The 19,059-nt window shown below is 48.4% G+C and overlaps 5 protein-coding genes across 5 annotated transcripts; 2 read left to right on the top strand and 3 right to left on the bottom strand.

Annotated features, from left to right (window-relative positions):
• Positions 1-109: 109 nt before the first annotated feature.
• On the bottom strand, positions 110-1,348 carry YALI1_D23575g (uncharacterized protein; the record flags this gene model as incomplete). Its single annotated transcript, XM_502998.2, has 1 exon — positions 110-1,348. One exon carries the CDS (start codon positions 1,346-1,348, stop codon positions 110-112), a length of 1,239 nt encoding a protein of 412 aa, XP_502998.1.
• Positions 1,349-2,823: 1,475 nt separating this feature from the next.
• On the top strand, positions 2,824-3,339 carry YALI1_D23561g (uncharacterized protein; the record flags this gene model as incomplete). The annotated part of the gene is made up of 1 exon (XM_068282770.1): positions 2,824-3,339. The coding sequence occupies one exon, from the start codon at positions 2,824-2,826 to the stop codon at positions 3,337-3,339; it is 516 nt and encodes a 171-aa protein (XP_068138871.1).
• Positions 3,340-3,740: 401 nt separating this feature from the next.
• Positions 3,741-4,135, top strand: YALI1_D23550g (uncharacterized protein; the record flags this gene model as incomplete). The annotated part of the gene is made up of 2 exons (XM_068282769.1): positions 3,741-3,814; positions 3,865-4,135. The coding sequence occupies 2 exons, from the start codon at positions 3,741-3,743 to the stop codon at positions 4,133-4,135; spliced, it is 345 nt and encodes a 114-aa protein (XP_068138870.1).
• A 1,970-nt stretch (positions 4,136-6,105) lies between these two features.
• Positions 6,106-6,482, bottom strand: YALI1_D23524g (uncharacterized protein; the record flags this gene model as incomplete). Its single annotated transcript, XM_068282768.1, has 2 exons — positions 6,106-6,293; positions 6,338-6,482. 2 exons carry the CDS (start codon positions 6,480-6,482, stop codon positions 6,106-6,108), a joined length of 333 nt encoding a protein of 110 aa, XP_068138869.1.
• Positions 6,483-7,593: 1,111 nt separating this feature from the next.
• YALI1_D23479g (uncharacterized protein) lies at positions 7,594-11,034 on the bottom strand (the record flags this gene model as incomplete). The annotated part of the gene is made up of 1 exon (XM_502997.3): positions 7,594-11,034. The coding sequence occupies one exon, from the start codon at positions 11,032-11,034 to the stop codon at positions 7,594-7,596; it is 3,441 nt and encodes a 1,146-aa protein (XP_502997.3).
• Positions 11,035-19,059: the final 8,025 nt, after the last annotated feature.

Here is a 19,059-nt window from a genome sequence, read left to right as displayed (position 1 = left end):
AGAGGTACAAGTACTTGTAGTATTCCATCATCGCACCTGGTTGCACATTATTATACATTAATATCACATTTTAACCGTCACGTGACCAATATCACCTGTTCTATACCCTCTATTTCACTCTGACTCGTTTGAAAGGTCCCTGTTGATCATTTTCCACCTCTTCTGCTCCGAGAGACACAAAGTCTCCTCCAGTCCGCTTTCGGTTCTCTTTCATGACGCGTTGTTTGTACTCGTTTGCCAACCGGACCATATCTTGGGTTTCAATAGCTGTTTCGAGTCTTGCTTCTCCACTGAGGACCACGTCGCGCATTGTTTGGCGGATTCTTTCAATTTTGGGGTCGTTTTTATGCATCAGATAGATGTCAAGCAGGTTCAGGGCCGTTCTTCCCAGGCTTCGGGAGCATGTGAGCATTGTTTTTTGGCCGTTGGACAGCATGTCCTGTTCAACAAACACCTCGAGCCACTCCGCAACTGGGTTGGCGTTGAGAGAGAGCTCTTCGGACAATGTCTGATGCTTGTCGACTCTCTCGGCCTCGTCAAACATGTACAGAAACAAATCTGAGAGGAGCTCGCTGGGTAGAGATTTCAGCATGGGCAACAAAAGAGCCTTGTTGATCTGGTTCTTGGTATGCATCACCTTTTGGTGGACCATGGTGGCAAACAGAGTAGCGGGATCGGAGCTGTAATATAGCACAATCTGTTTGGCCAAAAAAGCAAACCGCATTTCCGGTTTGGAGCCCGGATTGGACAGGTCCTTGAGCGCCTTTAAGTCCCGGTTATCGCGATAGAGACGGCGCCATTGGCGGAATATCTCCTTGATTTCGTCCGAGTTAGCCGCCGGCGTTGCGGACTCATTGGCTTCAGCGCCCCGGACACTCCAATAGTTGGTGTGGAGCCATGTGACGGCCTCGTCGACCCCTGCACGCAGTTCTCGCAAACTGGGCAGCGTCTCGTGGGTGCACGTGTGTCTGAGATCCACCAGAAAGACCGGAAGACCGATTTCACGTGCAATTACCTGCATGGGGATCACGTAGCTGCCGTTTTGATGGGGGTCAATCATTCCGTTCACAAATCTGATGACCGCTGTAGACATGGCGAGACGGGTCGAAATGGCGTTGGCGGAGGGCGTGTCTTCGATCTGGGCGCTGACTAACATTCCCGTGCACTCGACGGCGTGCGGAACGTTGCCCCGGATCATATACGCCTTGGTTCGGGCAATGGCGCGCTGTTTGGAGGCTGTGGCGGCTTCGGGGTCGGACAGCCCCGGAAAAAACCAGTTTTTGAGCTCGAAAAACTCGCTCTTGTTGGCCCATGGTGTCACTGTGGGCGTGGTAGTTTTTGCCGACATTTTTGGGCGTGTTTGAGGCGGTTCTGGAGCGATGTATGCACTGACAAGTATTGAAATATTGAAATATATATTGAAATAAATTTCTACTCGAAACTTTATCTAATTTTTTTTTATTTTTATCTGAGTTGATGTTGGTGTGTGAGAAAACGAAGAGAAGAAAAAAAAAAGAAAAAAGAAAAAAAAAGAAAAAAAGAAGAAGGACCAGAATGGACAGGAGTCAGATGTTGTTGTACTTTGGTACTTCTAGTAACATTCCTGGGATGATTTTACACATTTGAATTACAGCCCCAAAATACCTGTTTTGTATATATATATATATATAGACCCCCACGCTCTTTTGAGAGACAGAGCCTCTCTTAATCACCTTTTATCAAGTGAGTTTCCTGAGATACCCGAGACACTTTCATTGGAACATCTACAACAAGAGGGCCACGTGTCGGCTACGAAGCGCCACTGAAGATTCCGGGATCATCTACTTCTGTCTTCAACTCGTGCGGTGAAAGTGATTGCAGAGTACATACTGTCCTCGATAACGGAACTAGCCACCCCCAGTCCCGAGTCGTCTGTGTCGTTAGACTCAGCTAGAGACACGAGATGTGTGGTTAATTGCGAAAGATTTACCACCTTGCATTGTCATCAGTCATTTCGCTGCTAGGAAAAGGAAATGAACTTGGAGGCATGCCCCACCTGCCTAGCCCGCCCGTACTCTTCTCTTTCAACGGAGCTATTACCTTCCCACTAATGAAGGCTTAGACGATGCGAGAACTCTCAAAAAGACGGAATACCAGAGAAAAGTACGCAAAATTCTCAAGTAATCGGTCAGCTTTTCTCTTAATACTGTTCTACAGCCTGACCCAAGATGAACAGACGGAAATCGGTAAGGGGATAGTCGATGGATCAGAGACTGATTTGATCGACTGATTTGATCGACTGATATGATCGATAAAGGGTGTCGATGAGATTAGAGACTGATTCGTGCTGTTATCCTGAGACTTAAGACTCATATTTATCTTTCTCTTGATCCGGAGAATCATCTATATGATCAATAAGAGGGTGCAAATCTGAAGACCTGAAGACTTGGAAGTATTGAAGATCACAAGTATGATTGACTTGATGTAGTAAGTGCAACGACTTACAACTCACTTTGGATCACGCCCACGCACCTCGGGCCTCGGGGAGTCAAGGGAAACCTCTGGAGACACGCAAGCTGAATCTGATGGGGCACGCAAGTCAGATTCGGTATCTCAACTATCTGCGACTACTATTACAAGACTCTGTCATCAACAAACTGACACGACAGATGCTTTGGGTAGCAAAACGGACCGTACGAGAGCCTATTGCGACTATCGACCGCGGTGACAGGAAGAAATTACCGAAAAAGAAGAGCAGTAGGGGGGGGGGGGGATGCGTAGCAAAGGCTACTCGGTCCAAAAGACAAGGGATTGTCCAGATGGATTGAGCGTTATCGGCATGCTATGGCTCTACCTGACAAGCACCACTGGTTGCGGGACATGAAGGAGGATGTGTGGACTCTTTCAAGAGCGACGAGGTTTTTGAGAGGGTGGACAGCACAAGAAGCTAAGGGCAAGAAAGTCCTACCATCACGGTGGGTCTACAACCGGAACTTCAATCTGCACGGCTCGCTGAGCGATACAAGGCTCTGGTGGTCGCAAGAGACCAACATTGACAATCTGGTGTCCTTCAGCCCAGTTATTCGGTTTGAATCAGTTTGCTGCTTTCAACAAGTGGAACATGCATCAATGGATATAAAGACGGTGACGCTGATGACCACAAAAGATCAAGAAGTACCTCACAGACAATTTCAAGATGAAGTATCTTGGCCTTGTCGAAAGAAAACCGCCACCATTCATTCTCTCATGGAAGACTACATCACGCAGATGAGCAAGGACCTGGACATAACTGTTAAACACAAAGTCAAGGAGGACCCACCACTGATGTCTCAGTTTACCGACAAGGAAATATCAAGTTGAGCTACTTAGCTCACTCATTAAGGCTTGACTTTGCCCATGTTGTATTTCTTGCTACCTTCAATCAGGTCCCATGTGAGTCACGTCAGCTCGTACTTCACAAACTACTGCGGTGTGACACCAAGAACTACAAGCTCACCTATGCCAGGCCCAAAGTCCCATGGCTCTGTTGGTATACATATATGTTAACTGGGGCAGTTCGATTACACTGTCCACTGATGAAGCCGAATACATGACACCAAAACAGCAAAGTGGCGAAGGTCTACGAAAACTTTGGTATTCCCATGGAACCCAGAGCCTTTGAGATCCAAGCACCGATTCAGATCTCTAAGGATCCCCAGTTCTATCCATGAACCGAGCATATCAAGCGACGATATCACTTCAGCCTATTGAACATCATAAGTATGACTCCACGTTCCGATAGTAGCACACACCAGAAGGGCTTGCTCATTCGCCAGGAAGAGATCTATATCAACTGGTACACTTTCAGATACTCTCTACAGGATGAACATCTTGTCTACGACCCAGCTCTTATGACTATGCGAGGAATTGGCCAGGCAATAGGACTAGTCATGATGAAGTAAGAATTAGTAGCAATTGCAGTGCTACTTACCTTCATATCTTCTTGGAGCTACCAATTCATCATTACAAGAAGTTATATGGGTTACTGATGAAAGAGCATCTAACATTGATACTCATTAGGGAGCAGCCCGTAATATGCCCATGTCTTCAACACAAAGACACTGGAGACGCGATAATTACCTCGGCTCCAACGTCCAATATGTTCGATATCACTTGATTAGTCATCCACTGTGAATGTCACGTGATATCAGCAACTAGTTTCCGGCATGAGTTCAAACAATCGATAACTGGCGCTAAATGACTATCTTGTCTTTCTTTTATGGCGACAGGACGTGTTTCTTTTGGTAGAGACACCAACCAAAGCTGTACTAGCTCTAGCGGACTAGAGAACTGAGCGGCTGTTGCTCCTCAAGTGGAACCAGGAGTCAAATGGTGTTGAATTTGAACCAGGTAGTCTAGAGCGGGAATTGGCGGTACTGTTCAAAGGAGTGATGGGTGGCTTAGTTGACTTATTCGACTCCCTCGAGACTTACTCGACTTGTAGCTCGAGAAAAGTACCCATAGAAACACTCCAAAAGAGGAAAACGAGTATCGAATTCATAAAAAGACGTCTGTTCATCCCCAGACCATCATCTGTCGACGCTACTGATCAGCCAGTCAAGTTCAGATGGCGAGATGGTCCGGTTGTCAATGTCGTCACAGAGCCATATCCACAGAGCCACATTGTCAAGGCGATTCGACCATGGCCGAAAACATCGTCTAGAGCACTTGACTGTTTCTTCTCCAGGAAACGTGGTTGGCAGGTTCAGGGGCGGCTTTCGAGAACACCACGTTTACTAATCTGGAGCTAAGTTTCTTCCAGCAAGCCCAGTTTCAACATGGTATCTCGAGTTTTGGTCGTGTCTCGAGTTTTGGTCAATTTTTTCTGCTGATTTTCGACCAACTCTGGCAATAACGGTGCGATCGGAAATGCGAAACTTTTGACAGGTTTCTCGGGGCGCGAATCACACTAATAGTCGACGTTGACTCGCCCATGTCGCACTCGGCCGTTTTTTGGTCCCACGTCAGGTCCCGAGACCCGGCTGGACTCGATTAGCTTCAGGCTCGCAAAACCGGGGTCTGGGTTAGGCTTTTTTTGCTTTTTAAGTTTTCGAGGGCTTGGCGCCAAGGTTAGGGTTAGGGTTTCGACCAAGACTTCCAATGCAGCGTAATATCCGGGGTAATGACGTCAGAGGTCATGTGTTTTGATTGGAGCAATTGCCAAAAGCAACGAGCAGGTGGCGACAGACAAGTGGCAGGTGGCAGACAAGTGGCAGGTGCACGACGGGGGAAAATGAAATACATGGCAAAAAAAGATTGATTGACTGTTTGACCGTTTGACCAGAAATGACGGGAAAGGACGAACATGGGCAGAAATGACGGGAAAGGACGAATATGGGCCGAAATGGATGGAAAAAGATCCAAGGAGGTTCTCCAGCGTTGAAGCAACACAATGGTTTTTTCAGTTTCACGATTCCGTATCTCAATCTGGACCTATGGGTTGCATCAAAACGCGGGACGGGGGTTGCAGACATCCGGGGGTGTTTTTTTAGACACTGGGGATATTTTGTTTGGTTTTTGTAGATATTTTTGATAGTATTTTTGTAGATATTTTATTTTTATTTTTTTTTTATTTTATTTTTATTATTTTTTGATAGTTTTTATATTTTTATTTACATTTATTTTTAATTAATTAATTAATCTTCTTTTTTTTCTTTTTTTTTTTTACTGTAATACCCCTCAGCCGTTGAAATCTGGGGTAGTGTTAGTCATTGATAAAATAAGTTTGGGCTACTGTAGAAAGGTTGACGATTGGCGGTCATGGGATGATACTTGTAGAAAAGCCGCAGTCGACATTTGCTCCGACGATTCTGATTGTTAAGACCAATTGGAATTGACTCTGAGTAGGTATGACTAAGAGGTGAATATTGTCCAATGCTGACTAACGGGCCAGGTTGATTCTGTAAGAGCGGTTGAGGGTTGCCTCAGAAACAGTGCAAGTTGGATTATCGGAGTCTAGAGCTCTATTGGTGGCAGAGATAACTCCCCTTCCACCCAGTCTAGAATTCTGTCAGATACTGGGTGTAGGTCTTTCAATAATTTTGGCTGGTTTCTGGTTCCAATGTCAGTCGTTTTTTCTCTGATTTTTCACCGTCTTTTCATTTCTCTGATTTTCTCTGATTCTCTGATTCTCTGATTTTCTCTGATTTTCTCACCATCGTTCTTGCCCATCGCCAGTTCAGTCATGTCACCATCACTTGCGAAAATAAAATAGACCCACAAAAGGAACACACAAACAAACGAACTAAACCCCCCCAAATCAGCCAATTTCGGACCTCGAAGTTCGTCATCAACCGCGATGATGGTCAACTATGAATACTCTCTCTCGCTATAGGTTCCGACGAGATTGGCCGAGTTGTGGCGACTGTTGGACTAAGATGACAAACAGCGACGATAAAATGACGATAAGAAACCCCAAAACGACTAAAGAAAACGAATTTCGCGATATTTCGCTCGATTGACATCAATGGGCAATCTGCGGTGGATTCAACACACGAATCTCCAGCCAAACTGCGTTGTGGACGGAAGCGAATCATACAACAGGCGCAAAGGGTACAAAAGGATGTTGTCAGGATGTATAACGGGTGCCATTGGAGGTCTCTGGGGAGAACCGAACGGCCAGAAGGTCTCACAGAAGTCACAGGAGTCACAGCAGTCGCAGGAGTCACAGGAGTCGCCGGAGTCGCAGGGGTCGCAGGAGTCACAGGAGTCGTAGGAGTCACAGGAGTCACAGGAGTCTCTAGATCTCAAGAGTGTCGTCTGAGGGCCTCGGAGTGCTCTAGGGTTCTGGAATGATGTCCCTCAGTCTCTCCGGTCGTTCTTCAGTCTCTCCAGAGGACTGCTGGAGTCGTGCTGGAGTCCTGAGTCATTGTCAGAGACCTCTAACCCACATCCATTGCTGAAACTATGAGGAGAGTCGACCTAAGACGCCAGAGGGTAATACAGATACAGCCAGGGGTGATAGCGATAGGACCTCGGCTTATGCTCCACTCCTGGATCTACTCCCAGACCTCCTCCCAGATCTACTCCAGATCTACTCAGACTCTGGTAGAACCCATTCCTGGACTCACTATCAGTTTCAAAAGAAAACACTGCGATGACCCACACACTCAAGTCACTCCAGGTGACTCCAGTTGCCCCGGTTCCCCCATTCGTTCCAGATCTTCCAAAAACCATGAAAAATTCGAGAGAAATCAGAAGACGGGAAAATACGAATGAAATGGACAATCAGATCGGAAAATATGTGCTTGAATTGCCCCTTTTTGTTAAATTGTGCTTATTTGGTCCCGATATATATTTTAATTTAATTTAATTTAATAAAAATTAAAATCTCAATTTCTCAAAATCCTCAATTTCTCAAAATCCTCAATTTCTCAAAATCCTCAATTTCTCATGGTTTTTTGTGATTCAATTCCTTTCTTTCTTCTTATCTGATTACAAATGCTGACATAATCACTTATTCATATGACCCCATCTACACACAGTCTATTACCTACGATTACACAGATCTACCGCTACGCTCAGATCACGCTCAGATCTGTGATCACATCTCAATAAATAATGCAATATAATACATCACCGAATCTGGCGTGCCCGAAACCTCAACGCCTCGGCCATCGTCTTCATATACGGCCACACATAGACACTGGTGAGCATTTTGGACACCACATGCAGCGTCAATAGCGACAGCCGCTGCTTGGGATTGCCAATCTCCGGCGTGGGCAAATGGTCAATTGCCAGCACGCCCAGATCGATCGAGCCGTCCTTGTCCTTGACAGACTCGCACACCCGGAACAGAATCTTCGACATGCGGATCCACAGCTGCGCCTCAGCGTCCGTCCACATGGTCTTGGGCTTGAGCTCCAGCCGTCGGAAAAACTCAGACACCACCAGCCCGCAGTCGAAAATCGCCATCAGCGCGTGGATAAAGGTCTGCGACACCAGCGTCTCCATGGTCCATCGCACAGAGTGCTTTTCCCACAGCGAAATCGAGTCCGCAGAGTACGACGCCGCCTCCAGTAGCCCGTGGAAGTCCACAGACATACCGTCATCCAGCCGCGACAGCTCCTCGCCCATCAGCTGGAAGTTGCGCTTGGCAAACGCCTCCTTGACCGGCTGCAGATCCACATAAGTGCGCACGTGCGCCAGCGAGCTCAGCGGAATGGCGTCGCTCATCAGCGGGCCGTACTGCGAGTTCGGCGACAGCGACGCCAGCGGCGACATGCTCCACGTGGTTTCCCACGTCCGTAGAAAGCTCTCGATCGGCTTCTTCTGCAGATTGAGCCACGCCCGCTGCTTCTCCTCGCTGGAGCCGTGCCAGTTGCGGTTGAACACCTTACGCCGCTCAGAAATCTCCAGCAGCGCGCCGTACATGAGCGACAGCAGCGTAAACTGCGGAATCTTGTCCACCAGGGTGTGGCCTTGGATCAGCGAAGTGAGACACTGTCCGTACGAGGGGCCCCCGACGGTCGTCTTGAGCGAGCCGTCCAGCTCCTTCCGCTTCACAATGTCCCACCACTCATTGGCACACTGCGACGACCAGAGCGATTCGTCGCATGGCGAGCCGCACACAATGTCCGAGTTTTTCAGACTCGTGCACACATTGTAGCCCGTGGCCACCAGGCACGACAGCGCGTGGATCGCGTGAAGAGTTCGGATCCGCGTCTGCACATTGATGAAGTAGTGCCACTTGTCGGACACGGACGAGTCGGGCCCCGGCAGCGAGAAAAAGTTGTGCGCCGGCAGATGCAGACCCGCCGCCCGCGCCAGAGACACCACGGCCGACGCCTGCGCCACTGCAATATCGTTGACCAACGCGTCGTCGGAAAACAGTCCGTAGACAACGCCCAGCGTCAGCGCCTGGATCAGCCAGATGGGCGTGTCGGTGCTGCCTGAGCCGGTGCCGGAAACACCCTGCTGAGGGCTGCCCTGCTGAGAGCCCTTGCCCCGCCGCCGCTCGAGATAGGCGTGCACGCAGCACCGCGACACCTCGAAGATGGACTGGGCCACATCAAACTCAAACAGATAGCGCGCTCCAATGGCTGCCATGCACAGCGCCAGCGGAATGTTGTCGTTGTTGAACTCAAGGGTCGAGTGCAGGAACGGCAAGTGCTTGGCAAAGTGGTCCTGGAACGCCACCACGTAGCGCTGCAGGTCCGCCGTATTGGGCAGCTTGAACGCCGTCTGGTACGGCGTGGGCGTCGACAACACATTCAGAATCTCGAGACGGATCTGCGGCGTGATTGTGGGGCCCTGGTACGTTGGCGGGCTGGGCTGTTGTTGCTGTTGTTGGAGTATCGAGGGGTGCATATGACCGGGGCCGGGGACCTGAACGCCAGCACCCGCAACGCCCTGATCGGCATTGTGCATCGGCTGGTAGTCCTGGTTGAGCGATTCGAGGAACGAATGCACGTCTTCCGTCGAGTTGATTGTGTGTGTGGCGGCTGGCCCGGAATGGCCACTGTTGCCGTTGCCGTTGCTGTTACCGTTGCTCTGGAAGTCGAGATCGAGATCGAGATTGTCGAGGTCCATGGGGGGCGCGGAGCCGGCACCGGAGCCCGTGGACGGGGCAAAGTTGGTGTGGAACTGCATCGAGTTGGGGGGTGTGAGAATCATGTCCGACGGTGCAAACGCCATCATGGGCGACGCCGACGATGTCAGCAGGGACATGCCGGGGTGTGACGACTGGCTCTGAACCGTGGGGACTGGTTCTGGCCCTGGTTCCTGGGTCTGGTTCTGGCCCTGGTTCTGGCCCTGGTTCTGGGTCTGGTTCTGGCCGTCACTGGTATCAACGTACTGGGACATCCAGTCAAAGTCGTCGTTGGCCATATCGCCGGAAAACATTGACATGAGGGGCTCGTGTTTGACGCTGGAGTCGTCGGGCGACTCGTGGTTGAGCAGCCGCGGGTTGACGAACGACGACTGGCCCTGTGACAACAGCACCTCGTCGATGCAGTAGTCCGGGTTGGCCAGCGTTGCCGGCGCCAGCTGGGGTGTGGAAAACTCCACTTGCACGTGGTCGTCGATTGGGAACTTGTCCTTGAGCATATCAATGTCTGCGTCACGGAGATACGATGCCGACGATGATGCCGAAAACGACGCCGGGCGCGTTCGGCGGCCCCGCAGCTCCCGGTCGTTGTCCATGTGGTTTTCGGGGTGCATTAGGAGGTCCGAAAACGATGTCTTGTCGAATGCCATCTTGTCGAACGTCTTGTCGAACGGGTTGGAGAAGGGGTTGGAGAAAGCCGGCGGCGACATGGCCGACGTCAGAACCGACCCCGTCGGCGACATGCCGTGTGGTGGCTGTGGTTGCGATTGTGATGGCGTGGGTTGGTGGTGGTGAAGGTGTGTCTGTGTCTGTGTCTGTGTCACTTGACTCGGGTGTGGTGGTTGGTTGTGTGTCTGACTAGGCGTTTGGTGCTGTGTCACCTGACCCTGTTGGGTTTGTGTCTGACTCGGGTGCTGCGTTTGTGTCTGTGTCTGTTGCTGGCTCTGTGTAACTTGGCTCTGTACTGCCTGGGAAACATCACTCTTAACCGCCACACTGGACCGCCGACGAGAGACCTTGCCCTTGGGGGACTCGGGGAAGTTGGCGTGCAACTTCTGTCTGTGTCGCAGCAGCAAATCGCGGCGCGCAAAACACCGCTCGCAAATGGGGCACTGGAATGGGCGCTCCTTGGTGTGGGAGCGCTCGTGACGCTTGAGATGCTCCAGCCGCGCAAACGACCGGGTGCACGTGAGACAAACATGGGGCCGGGGCTTGTCTGTGCGGATCTGGAGCGACTTTGTGGGAATGGGCTCGGTGCCCTGGATGGCCGGGTGTCCCGCGGCCTTCTGGGCAGCCTGCTGGGCGGGTGTGATGGTGGCGGAGGTCACAGAGACCCCCGAGGGGGCAGACGTGGCCACATTGGCAGCTCCAACACCGGCCTTGTCGTACGTGTCGCCAGGATACGTGGTCATGAAGAAAGACTCACCCTGGGGAGATGGAGGAGTAAGAGTTTCCAGCTCGGGAAGCATTTTCGAGGTGGTTTCTGCTCTTGGTGGTGCGCAAAAAAAAGCTTAATGCGCAGCGACAAGCGACTTGTTGGGTGGCGATTGGGGGGGGGGGAACGAGAAATGGTGGGGAGGGAATGTCCCAGGATCGATTCGGGCGTGAGGCGAAAGGTCGAGCCGGAATCTTCGTGCGCAAGGGGAGGTCGGGGAGAAAGCTTTTGGATCGCGCGAAAAATCCAAATATAAACACTTGTATCTGCGTTTTGGCAGGGTGCACAAGCTCATTATATTGCAACTTCCCCCGGCCGGCATTTTTCTGGGATTGGGTACAAATGCCCAAACCTTGGCTATTAAGGTTAGGGTTTGGAAGTATCCTCCCCAAATAAGCAAAATCAGAAGACTTGACAAGGACAAACTCTACTTCTGGGTTTTGCTTGTTTTTCTGAACTGGCCTTGTTCTAATTGGAAACAAGGAAATCCGGGGATTCTCAGCTGACGGGGTTAGGGCAAAGGATGGATTGCAGGGCGATGCCACAGGATTTAATGGGTGAAGTAAAAACCAGGGAAAATCAGGAAAAATCAGGGAAAATCAGGAATAACGATTGACCAAAGACAGATATTCTTTGTTCAGTTGGAAATATGATGCTAAGTACTCAGCAGATTTTGTTCCCACTTTACGTCCAAATTTTTGGCACTTTTTGTCATCATTTTTTTGCTGCTCCGAAAGTCTCTGTCAAACTCTAAATTATCGACAGGGCCGTATTGCGCCAACCCCAGCTTTTGGGCAAGTTTAAAATACATATCGGCAGGACATGTCCGCTGGAGCGTTTTTTAGGGGCTATTCATTGGGTTGAAAAGTGGCTGAAATTCCCTCCAAATATCACCAATCTGTTCGTCTCGATTCAGAGAGCACATTTCCGTTTTACGCGACGCGTTTCGGTCGACTTTTCAGCCTCAAAAGCCCATCCCCGGATCCCGCCAACCCCAGATTTTCGCACATATCGATATTATTTCACTTGATACACAAACCTAACCATTGGCTGGATTTGCGCACCTAGTTTGGAGCCGCTGTGCCTCTTGCCTGAGGACGCAACCAATCTAATTACCGGTACAAGAAGCCCCTTTGATGCAGATGCGTTGGCGATCTTTGGGGTGTGGCGGGCGCAGGAAAAATGCGGGCGCGAAGCAGGGAGGACGAAAATAGTGGCTGAATTGGGGGTTCTTTTTTTGTATTTTCGGGGCAATTTTCTCACGGGATTTAATTGGGCTTTTGGGCCCCGAGGACCTTTGTGAGGGTTCCCAGTGCCGTTTTTGCCCTAAAAATTTAAACTATTCGGCATGCATGAGACCTGATCCGAAATCTGGGGCACAAAGAGCAAAACCGTAACGTTATTGGGAAATAAAGAAAAAAGCGTAAAGTTGGTTCTCCGTACATGAAAGCGCAAAACCCAACCTAAATATTAAACCTTGTTTTCTTAAAGCATATTTATTCACCTACATTTTGACATTTTGATACTGTCAAAGTTTGCCAAAATGTTGGGGGAGCTAAGTGTTCGATGGGGTGGCCATGAGATCAGTTTAGGACGGCGGGAGGTTGGAGGGATGCTGGTGGTGGAGGAAGTAGAATCTCGTCTGACGCACTCTCTGAATGGCTGGAGATGCATAGGCGGGTTTTCTGCAGTCAGATTTTTTTGAATTTTAACGACATTTTTAACAACATTTTTTTGATTTCTTTTTGATTTATTTGATTTACTTGATTTACTTGATTTTATTATTTTCGTTGCATTTTTATTATTTGGCCACACAGATATGCATCAAATGTCATAGCTTGAGAGGCGCAGAAAGTCGGTAAAAAACGGGGAAAATCCTTGAAAATAGGAACAATATATCAATCCACAGGTGACCGAGTCAACCACAACCTCAAATCTCTTTTTCCCATTTTCCGCCCAGTTTTTGCCACCGTTCTGGACCGGTTTATTAAGCGAATATCTCGGAACCAATCGGTCTCGCAACTCGGCGAATTTAGGCTTTTTAACAAACCCTAACCTAAATATCATATGTGTAAACCCTAAAACCCTAGAGAACAATTTCTCTAAGCCGCTTGAAACGGATGACGTCGAGCAATGTGCGGTTGTGCAAGTAGTTGATGTGAATTAATTTGTGGGTGTTCGTTTATTTTATTGAAAGTATTTCTTTCTGTTTAGGGGAACTAATGTTTTTTTAATAATCTATTTGATTTCTGTAACTTATTTATATATATTACTTTTTTAATCTCTGCATCTATTGGCGATCGTTGGGGAAATAAAAATAATCAATTCAATCGGAAAATGGGTCAAATGGACTGGCAGGTGGTAGAAATCCGCGCCAAATGAAGACTTCGATCACGTGACAGGACGGTTTCTACGGCTCCTGCGGCTCCCGGTTTTGCTTTGTGTTGTGTAAGAGGTGTGTCTTGACAAATAGTGACGATCCTATATTTAGTATTTATTTATTATTTGTATTATTTTTTTACCCCAGATCGCCATCCAATTAGGTAGAGTTAATTTGGACGCGTTTTTGTGCAGTATCAAAAATTGGAGAAAATTTGATGCGCTGAAACCAAAATGAAATGATGTCGTTCTGGTAAGATGATGTTACTACGAGTAGTTAATTTCGTGCTGATTATATTTTGATTGATGTTGATTGATGTTGATTGATTGTTGATTTATATATTGATTTATATGATTTATATGATTTAATACGGATTTATCTGATTTATTACGATTTATCTTGATTTATACGGATTTATATGATTTACCCTGAGTTTTATACGATTTATATGATTTTACCTGATTTTATTTTTATTTATTTTTAATTCCCCTATTCTCCCATTGTCATATGCACAGCTGCGGCTGGAAATGAACTGGGCCACCGTGCGTTTATTGTGCTGCGTTTATTGTGCTGCATTTCGCCACGCCGCTTCCGGCGGATTATTGATGAATAAAAAATGAATATAAAAATCAGACATAATCAGATAAAATAGAAAAAAATGATATAAAATCAGAAAAATCAGAAGATGGACATAACAAAAGCGACATGATTCGAATCCTCTCAAATCTCAATCCAAAATCCCCCTCCCATAACTCGTATTTTTGCCCCGCCCCCTCATAACCTCATTGTACATATGCATTATGCACATCCCCCAAAGGGTCAGATTGGGACCATTGTCTTGGATTTAAAATTTGGACCGAATTCCGGAGACCGCCAAAGAGGCCGAAATGGACACTAAAACGACGCGATAGGCGCCTGAAATGACAACCAGCGAATCAAACGCAGCGAGACGAGCCTGTCGGCACTTTCTGCGGTCACATGACATCATTTTTGGGCGAGATCGCCTTCCCCCCCTTCCCCCGTTGTGGTTCCCGTTGCGGTGTTGACAAACGGCCTCAGGAATGGTCCAAACGGCCGCTTGCAACCGCTTTTGCAACCGTTTTGCACGTGAAAGATATGGCGGCGAACAGGGAGGTATTTCTCTCGTGAATTTTTTTTTTTTTTTTTTGGTCTGGCCCGTATCGCCATTTACATGGGACATGTTGTTGGCCACGTTTACGAGGCCGGAATGAACGTAAAACTGTATGGTGGATCGGCGCGAGACAGCTGGGAGCTTGAACGTCACCATCGGTGGAGCACACGGGGGAATGTGTTAGGTTTACACAGGGGGCCAGTTGGGGGTTACACGAGGGTAGTTGGGGGTTACCATGGGGGGGCAGTTTGGGGGTTACACGGGGCCAGTTGGGGGTCAGCTGAACCGCTCTTCCGATCTGACACACGAGGAGTTTTGGGGGTTACACCCGTTCTGTCGTCACTGTCATGGACGCCGACTCTAGATGCGGATACGAAACAAAAATCGGGCGCGTGGCTGGATTGTGAGACCCCATTATATTACGGCGGGTTTTGTTTCTTTCTCTGCTATGACTCAGAGCTAAAGGGCGGTGAAACGCGGTCCGAAAAGGTCACCACAAGAGTCGTACAGATCCATGGTGGTGTCTCGACGGCTCGGTTGTTTTTGTCGTGTGTTTATCGACTCTTTTTGCCCGAGCAGAGTCGGTTGCAAAAGTGCCTGGCATGTTCGGCGTTTGCAGAATTCCGAGCTCCGACTCCGTTAGCGCAATTTTAAAATGGAGGAATTAAAAGGGGGAAAAAATTAAAATGCAAAATTCAAAATAAATCTAGAAAATTCAAAGGAAAAAATCAAACAAAATTCAGAGGGAAAAAATTCAAAATAAATTCAAACAAAATTCAAAATAAAAAAATACCTACATGAAAACTCGTACAAGCCGTGTATATGTCGCTCTTCGATGCTCCACGTGGCCTTGATAAGGTACGTTTGTAATCTGAATACGAGAGAGCGCTTGGATTCAGTGAGGACTGGTAAAGCAGAGTAAATATTTGTCAAGTAAATCCCGTAATATGTCAAGTAAAATTAAGTAAAATCAAGTATCCCGGCTGTCAAGTAAAACCGAGAATCCTGAGTCGGTCTAGCAAGACACGGCGATGGAACAATGTAAAGACCTCGGTCGCCATGCAACATGTCCGCGGAAAATGGAGGATCGAGTCTCAGCTGCTGCCTGTTGACCACGTATTTCCCCGGATAACTTTGCTGACCAGTGAGACAGCAGAGGAGGTTTCAGACGGCCAAAAGACGACTAAATGTCTCGGAAACAAGGACCAAAAGCTAGCCCTCCATCTTCCCCGCCCCGTGGGCGTTTCCCGGTCCAGCAGGGATCGTCACAGCCCCGTAGATCCCTCCTCGATCGGTCGGGATGTGCAAAGTAGTTTTTTGGCGGGGCGCCGTGGTTTGGGGGCTGTAGAAGGGGATTGAAGAACGGTGTGGCAAACCAGAGACCACGGCTGGGTTTGCTGGCGTCCGGAGAGCAGCTGTGACCGTTTGGCACGTTGCCCAAGTCCTTTTTCGGGCCCCATTGTCCGATGTCAAGTGGCTAAGCTTGAACCAAAACTTCCCGGCCAGTAAAGGTACCCGTGACGGTCTATTTTTTTGGGTCCAGACGTCGAGTTAGGGTAGGAATGGATTTCCGCCGGGTGTCAAATCAGCCTGGTGTCTCGCCTGTACCTTTTGGGCGCGGCTTTTAGGGGAAACTCCTGATATACGAGAATCGAACCATGGAAGTAATCGCTAAATGTACTTGTCTGTTGGACGACTCCATTTCCGAAAGAGAAAGACCATCTTCAAGAATCAGACCCGAAAAGACTTCCGCTAAGGACGTATAGCGACCGTGGACGATAGATTTTGGCCCTTGTATGTCTTCACTTGGCCAGAGCCTGGGTTCTGAGGGAATTTGGACTTGTTGGGGTGCGGGCTTCCAACGGTGGTTGTGGGTTTGATTATCATAGAATAATCCAAAGATAACGGCAATAAATGATTAGAGGGTGATTTGCAATCACGAGGGGCTTGGTTGATACCGGCTTTGGCCAAAAAAAGCTCCCATATCGAGTGCTCTATTCGCGCCGATAGTGCATCTCCACACACTAGACCATCATTGGCGCGAGACACCAAATTGAACAGCCCAGTTATGTGGAGACCTTTTTGGGCCCTGTTTAGCGCGACAAGGCACTCATTGGCGCTATAAAACGGTACCATTTTCCCATCTCGGGTTCCATAGACAGCACTAGGAAGACGGCTCAGCTCCAAGTGTAGTAGGTACTGTAGAGATGGCCAATCACCAGGTTGGAGTGTATAGTGGCTTCGGTTTCTACAGATGACGTATTAAACAGGATAAATATCAGTAACTAGTGCAGACTAGTGAACTGAGACGGTGTTAGCGGTGTTAGACAAAGCGTTGGCAAAGCGTTGGCCAAGGGCTGACAAAGCGTTGACAAAGGGCTGACAAAGCGTTGACAAAGGGCTGACAAACGGCCGACTAGTTTTAAAACGTTGTGAAACATCACGTCTTTGGACCGGCCATCTTGAGGGATCATCTCTTACCAACTGGCCACCCCTGACCATTCTGACCAGCGGGCCACCTCTGACCATCCTGACTATCTCTGACCATTGTTTCAAGGATGAAATTACACTAGTTGCACTCAAAGACCAGCTGAAACACGACTACTGGTAGTTCGTGGACATGGCGGAAGCTGTAGACACGGCTTGTGTCTTCTTTGGTCTCGTTAGCAGGTTCCAGGTAGCCCGAAACATCCACATTGCTGTAGAGCAGGCTAAAGAAGAGCAAAGTGACCCAAAGCGGGTCGATCGAAAGATGTCGACGAGCTGAATTCAATCTTCAACTTCTCTCCAGCTCCAGTAGTCGACATCGTTGTAGTACAAGAGATGGACCATGAATCTGACCAAGAGACTGGAACACGACCATTGTCCATGCTAGGGACACGAGAATACCGACACCAAAGACTACGAATCGCAGTATCAACTAATATCAGATCTTGGAGCTGTCGAACAACGTAACTCCGCCAACGTAACTCCCCCAACGTCAACTCCCCGGCCAACCCGTACCACTCCCCGTCAAACCGCACGTCAGACGCCAAACGTCAGCCTTCACTCTGACACCTGCAAACTCCACTCCGCAGCTAGACCGTACCTGACATCAGACAATACGAGGCTACAGTCAAACGACCAGCACGGCAGGTGTAAGGAGATGCCACGATGCTGTCGTGTGTCAGGAGACAGGAGGAGACATGAGGACGCTCAGGGTGGAGTGGGTTTTATGCAAGGTGGAGCAAGGTGGAGGAACGTTGACAGTCGAGAAAACGTGGACAGTACGTGGACAGTCGAGAGAACGTTGACAGTCGAGGAGCCGATTCGGAGTTAACCGGAGTTAACGAATGGCAACTTTTGTCGGGACTATTGAGCTGGACAGGAGTCTGGAGTCAGAATATCGTCCATGTTTAATGTCATTGTCGAGTTTCAGAATGTAAAACTTGTCCGATAACAAGTCTCTGGTTCAGAATCGTGCCGTTCACGGCGAACAATGTGTACAGATCTGGACGGTTGTGGGTTTGTTAGAAAGAGCTCATCTGAAGAGTTGGTCTTTCAGCCGACTCTAGCGTTTCTCAAACGCCGTCTTTGATGTCCAGTATCTCTCCATACAGCCAGATTGAACGAGACCAAGCGCAAGGAATGGAGAATGTACCGAACTTTGGGCTCGAATGCCTCGTTATTGATACTGCCAGAATCAGGAGATTGGTACAATTCGAATGGTAGTACTTTAGATACTCCAGCTAATCTCTGTCAAAAGTCGTGTAAGAACCATACTTCATCCTCGACTACTTCATCCTCGACTACTTCATCCTCGACTACTTCATCCTCGACTACTTCATCCTCGACTACTTCATCCTCGACTACTCCATCCTCGACTACTTCATCCCCGACTAGACTCTCTAGAATCTGCAAAGTTGCCTTGACGAACCTGAAATCTCATATATGAAGTTTCGGCCGTTATTTGATACATCGAGAAAAATTTGGACCACGTGACTTGTTTTTTGCCCGGGTTGTGACACATTTAAATAGACAACCTTTGTCAAGTATTGTGCGGAATATACTTGTGATTAGGAGGGACTTTACTTGGAATGTTAGTTGGGCTGCGGCAGTTTCTCGAATGAAGATCCGATCATCTAATCATTCGACTCTGGTAATCTGGTGACCGGGTCAACGTCCCGCCATAACTCATGCTAACGGTGGCGAGTAGTACACCTTTCACTGCTACCGGAACACCTTTAACAACTCCGGAACACCTTTGACAACTCCGGAACATCTTTAACAGCTACTAGAACGTGTCTCTGTCCTGCAAATTGCTCAAAAAAGTGTTCAGAAACGATTTGGTCTGACAATATAATCTCTTGTCCACTCTATTCCCGAAAAACAACATCAGAATGCGATTGTACAGTCCATTGACCTAGTTGCACATCTTCACTACTCTCCTCCGACTCTCAGACCGCTCACATAAATCTCCTACTCACCCGTATTATGCTGACAAGTTATGAAAAAAGAGATTCAGTCACGTGAGCAGATATATGGATATACGACCGTCTCGGAAGAAC

The sequence above is a fragment of the Yarrowia lipolytica genome, chromosome 1D (genome assembly GCF_001761485.1).
Source record: "Yarrowia lipolytica chromosome 1D, complete sequence".
In the NCBI taxonomy this organism is placed as follows: domain Eukaryota; kingdom Fungi; phylum Ascomycota; class Dipodascomycetes; order Dipodascales; genus Yarrowia; species Yarrowia lipolytica.
Note: the sequence above shows the minus strand (reverse complement) of the source record. Positions and strands in the feature narration are given on the sequence as shown.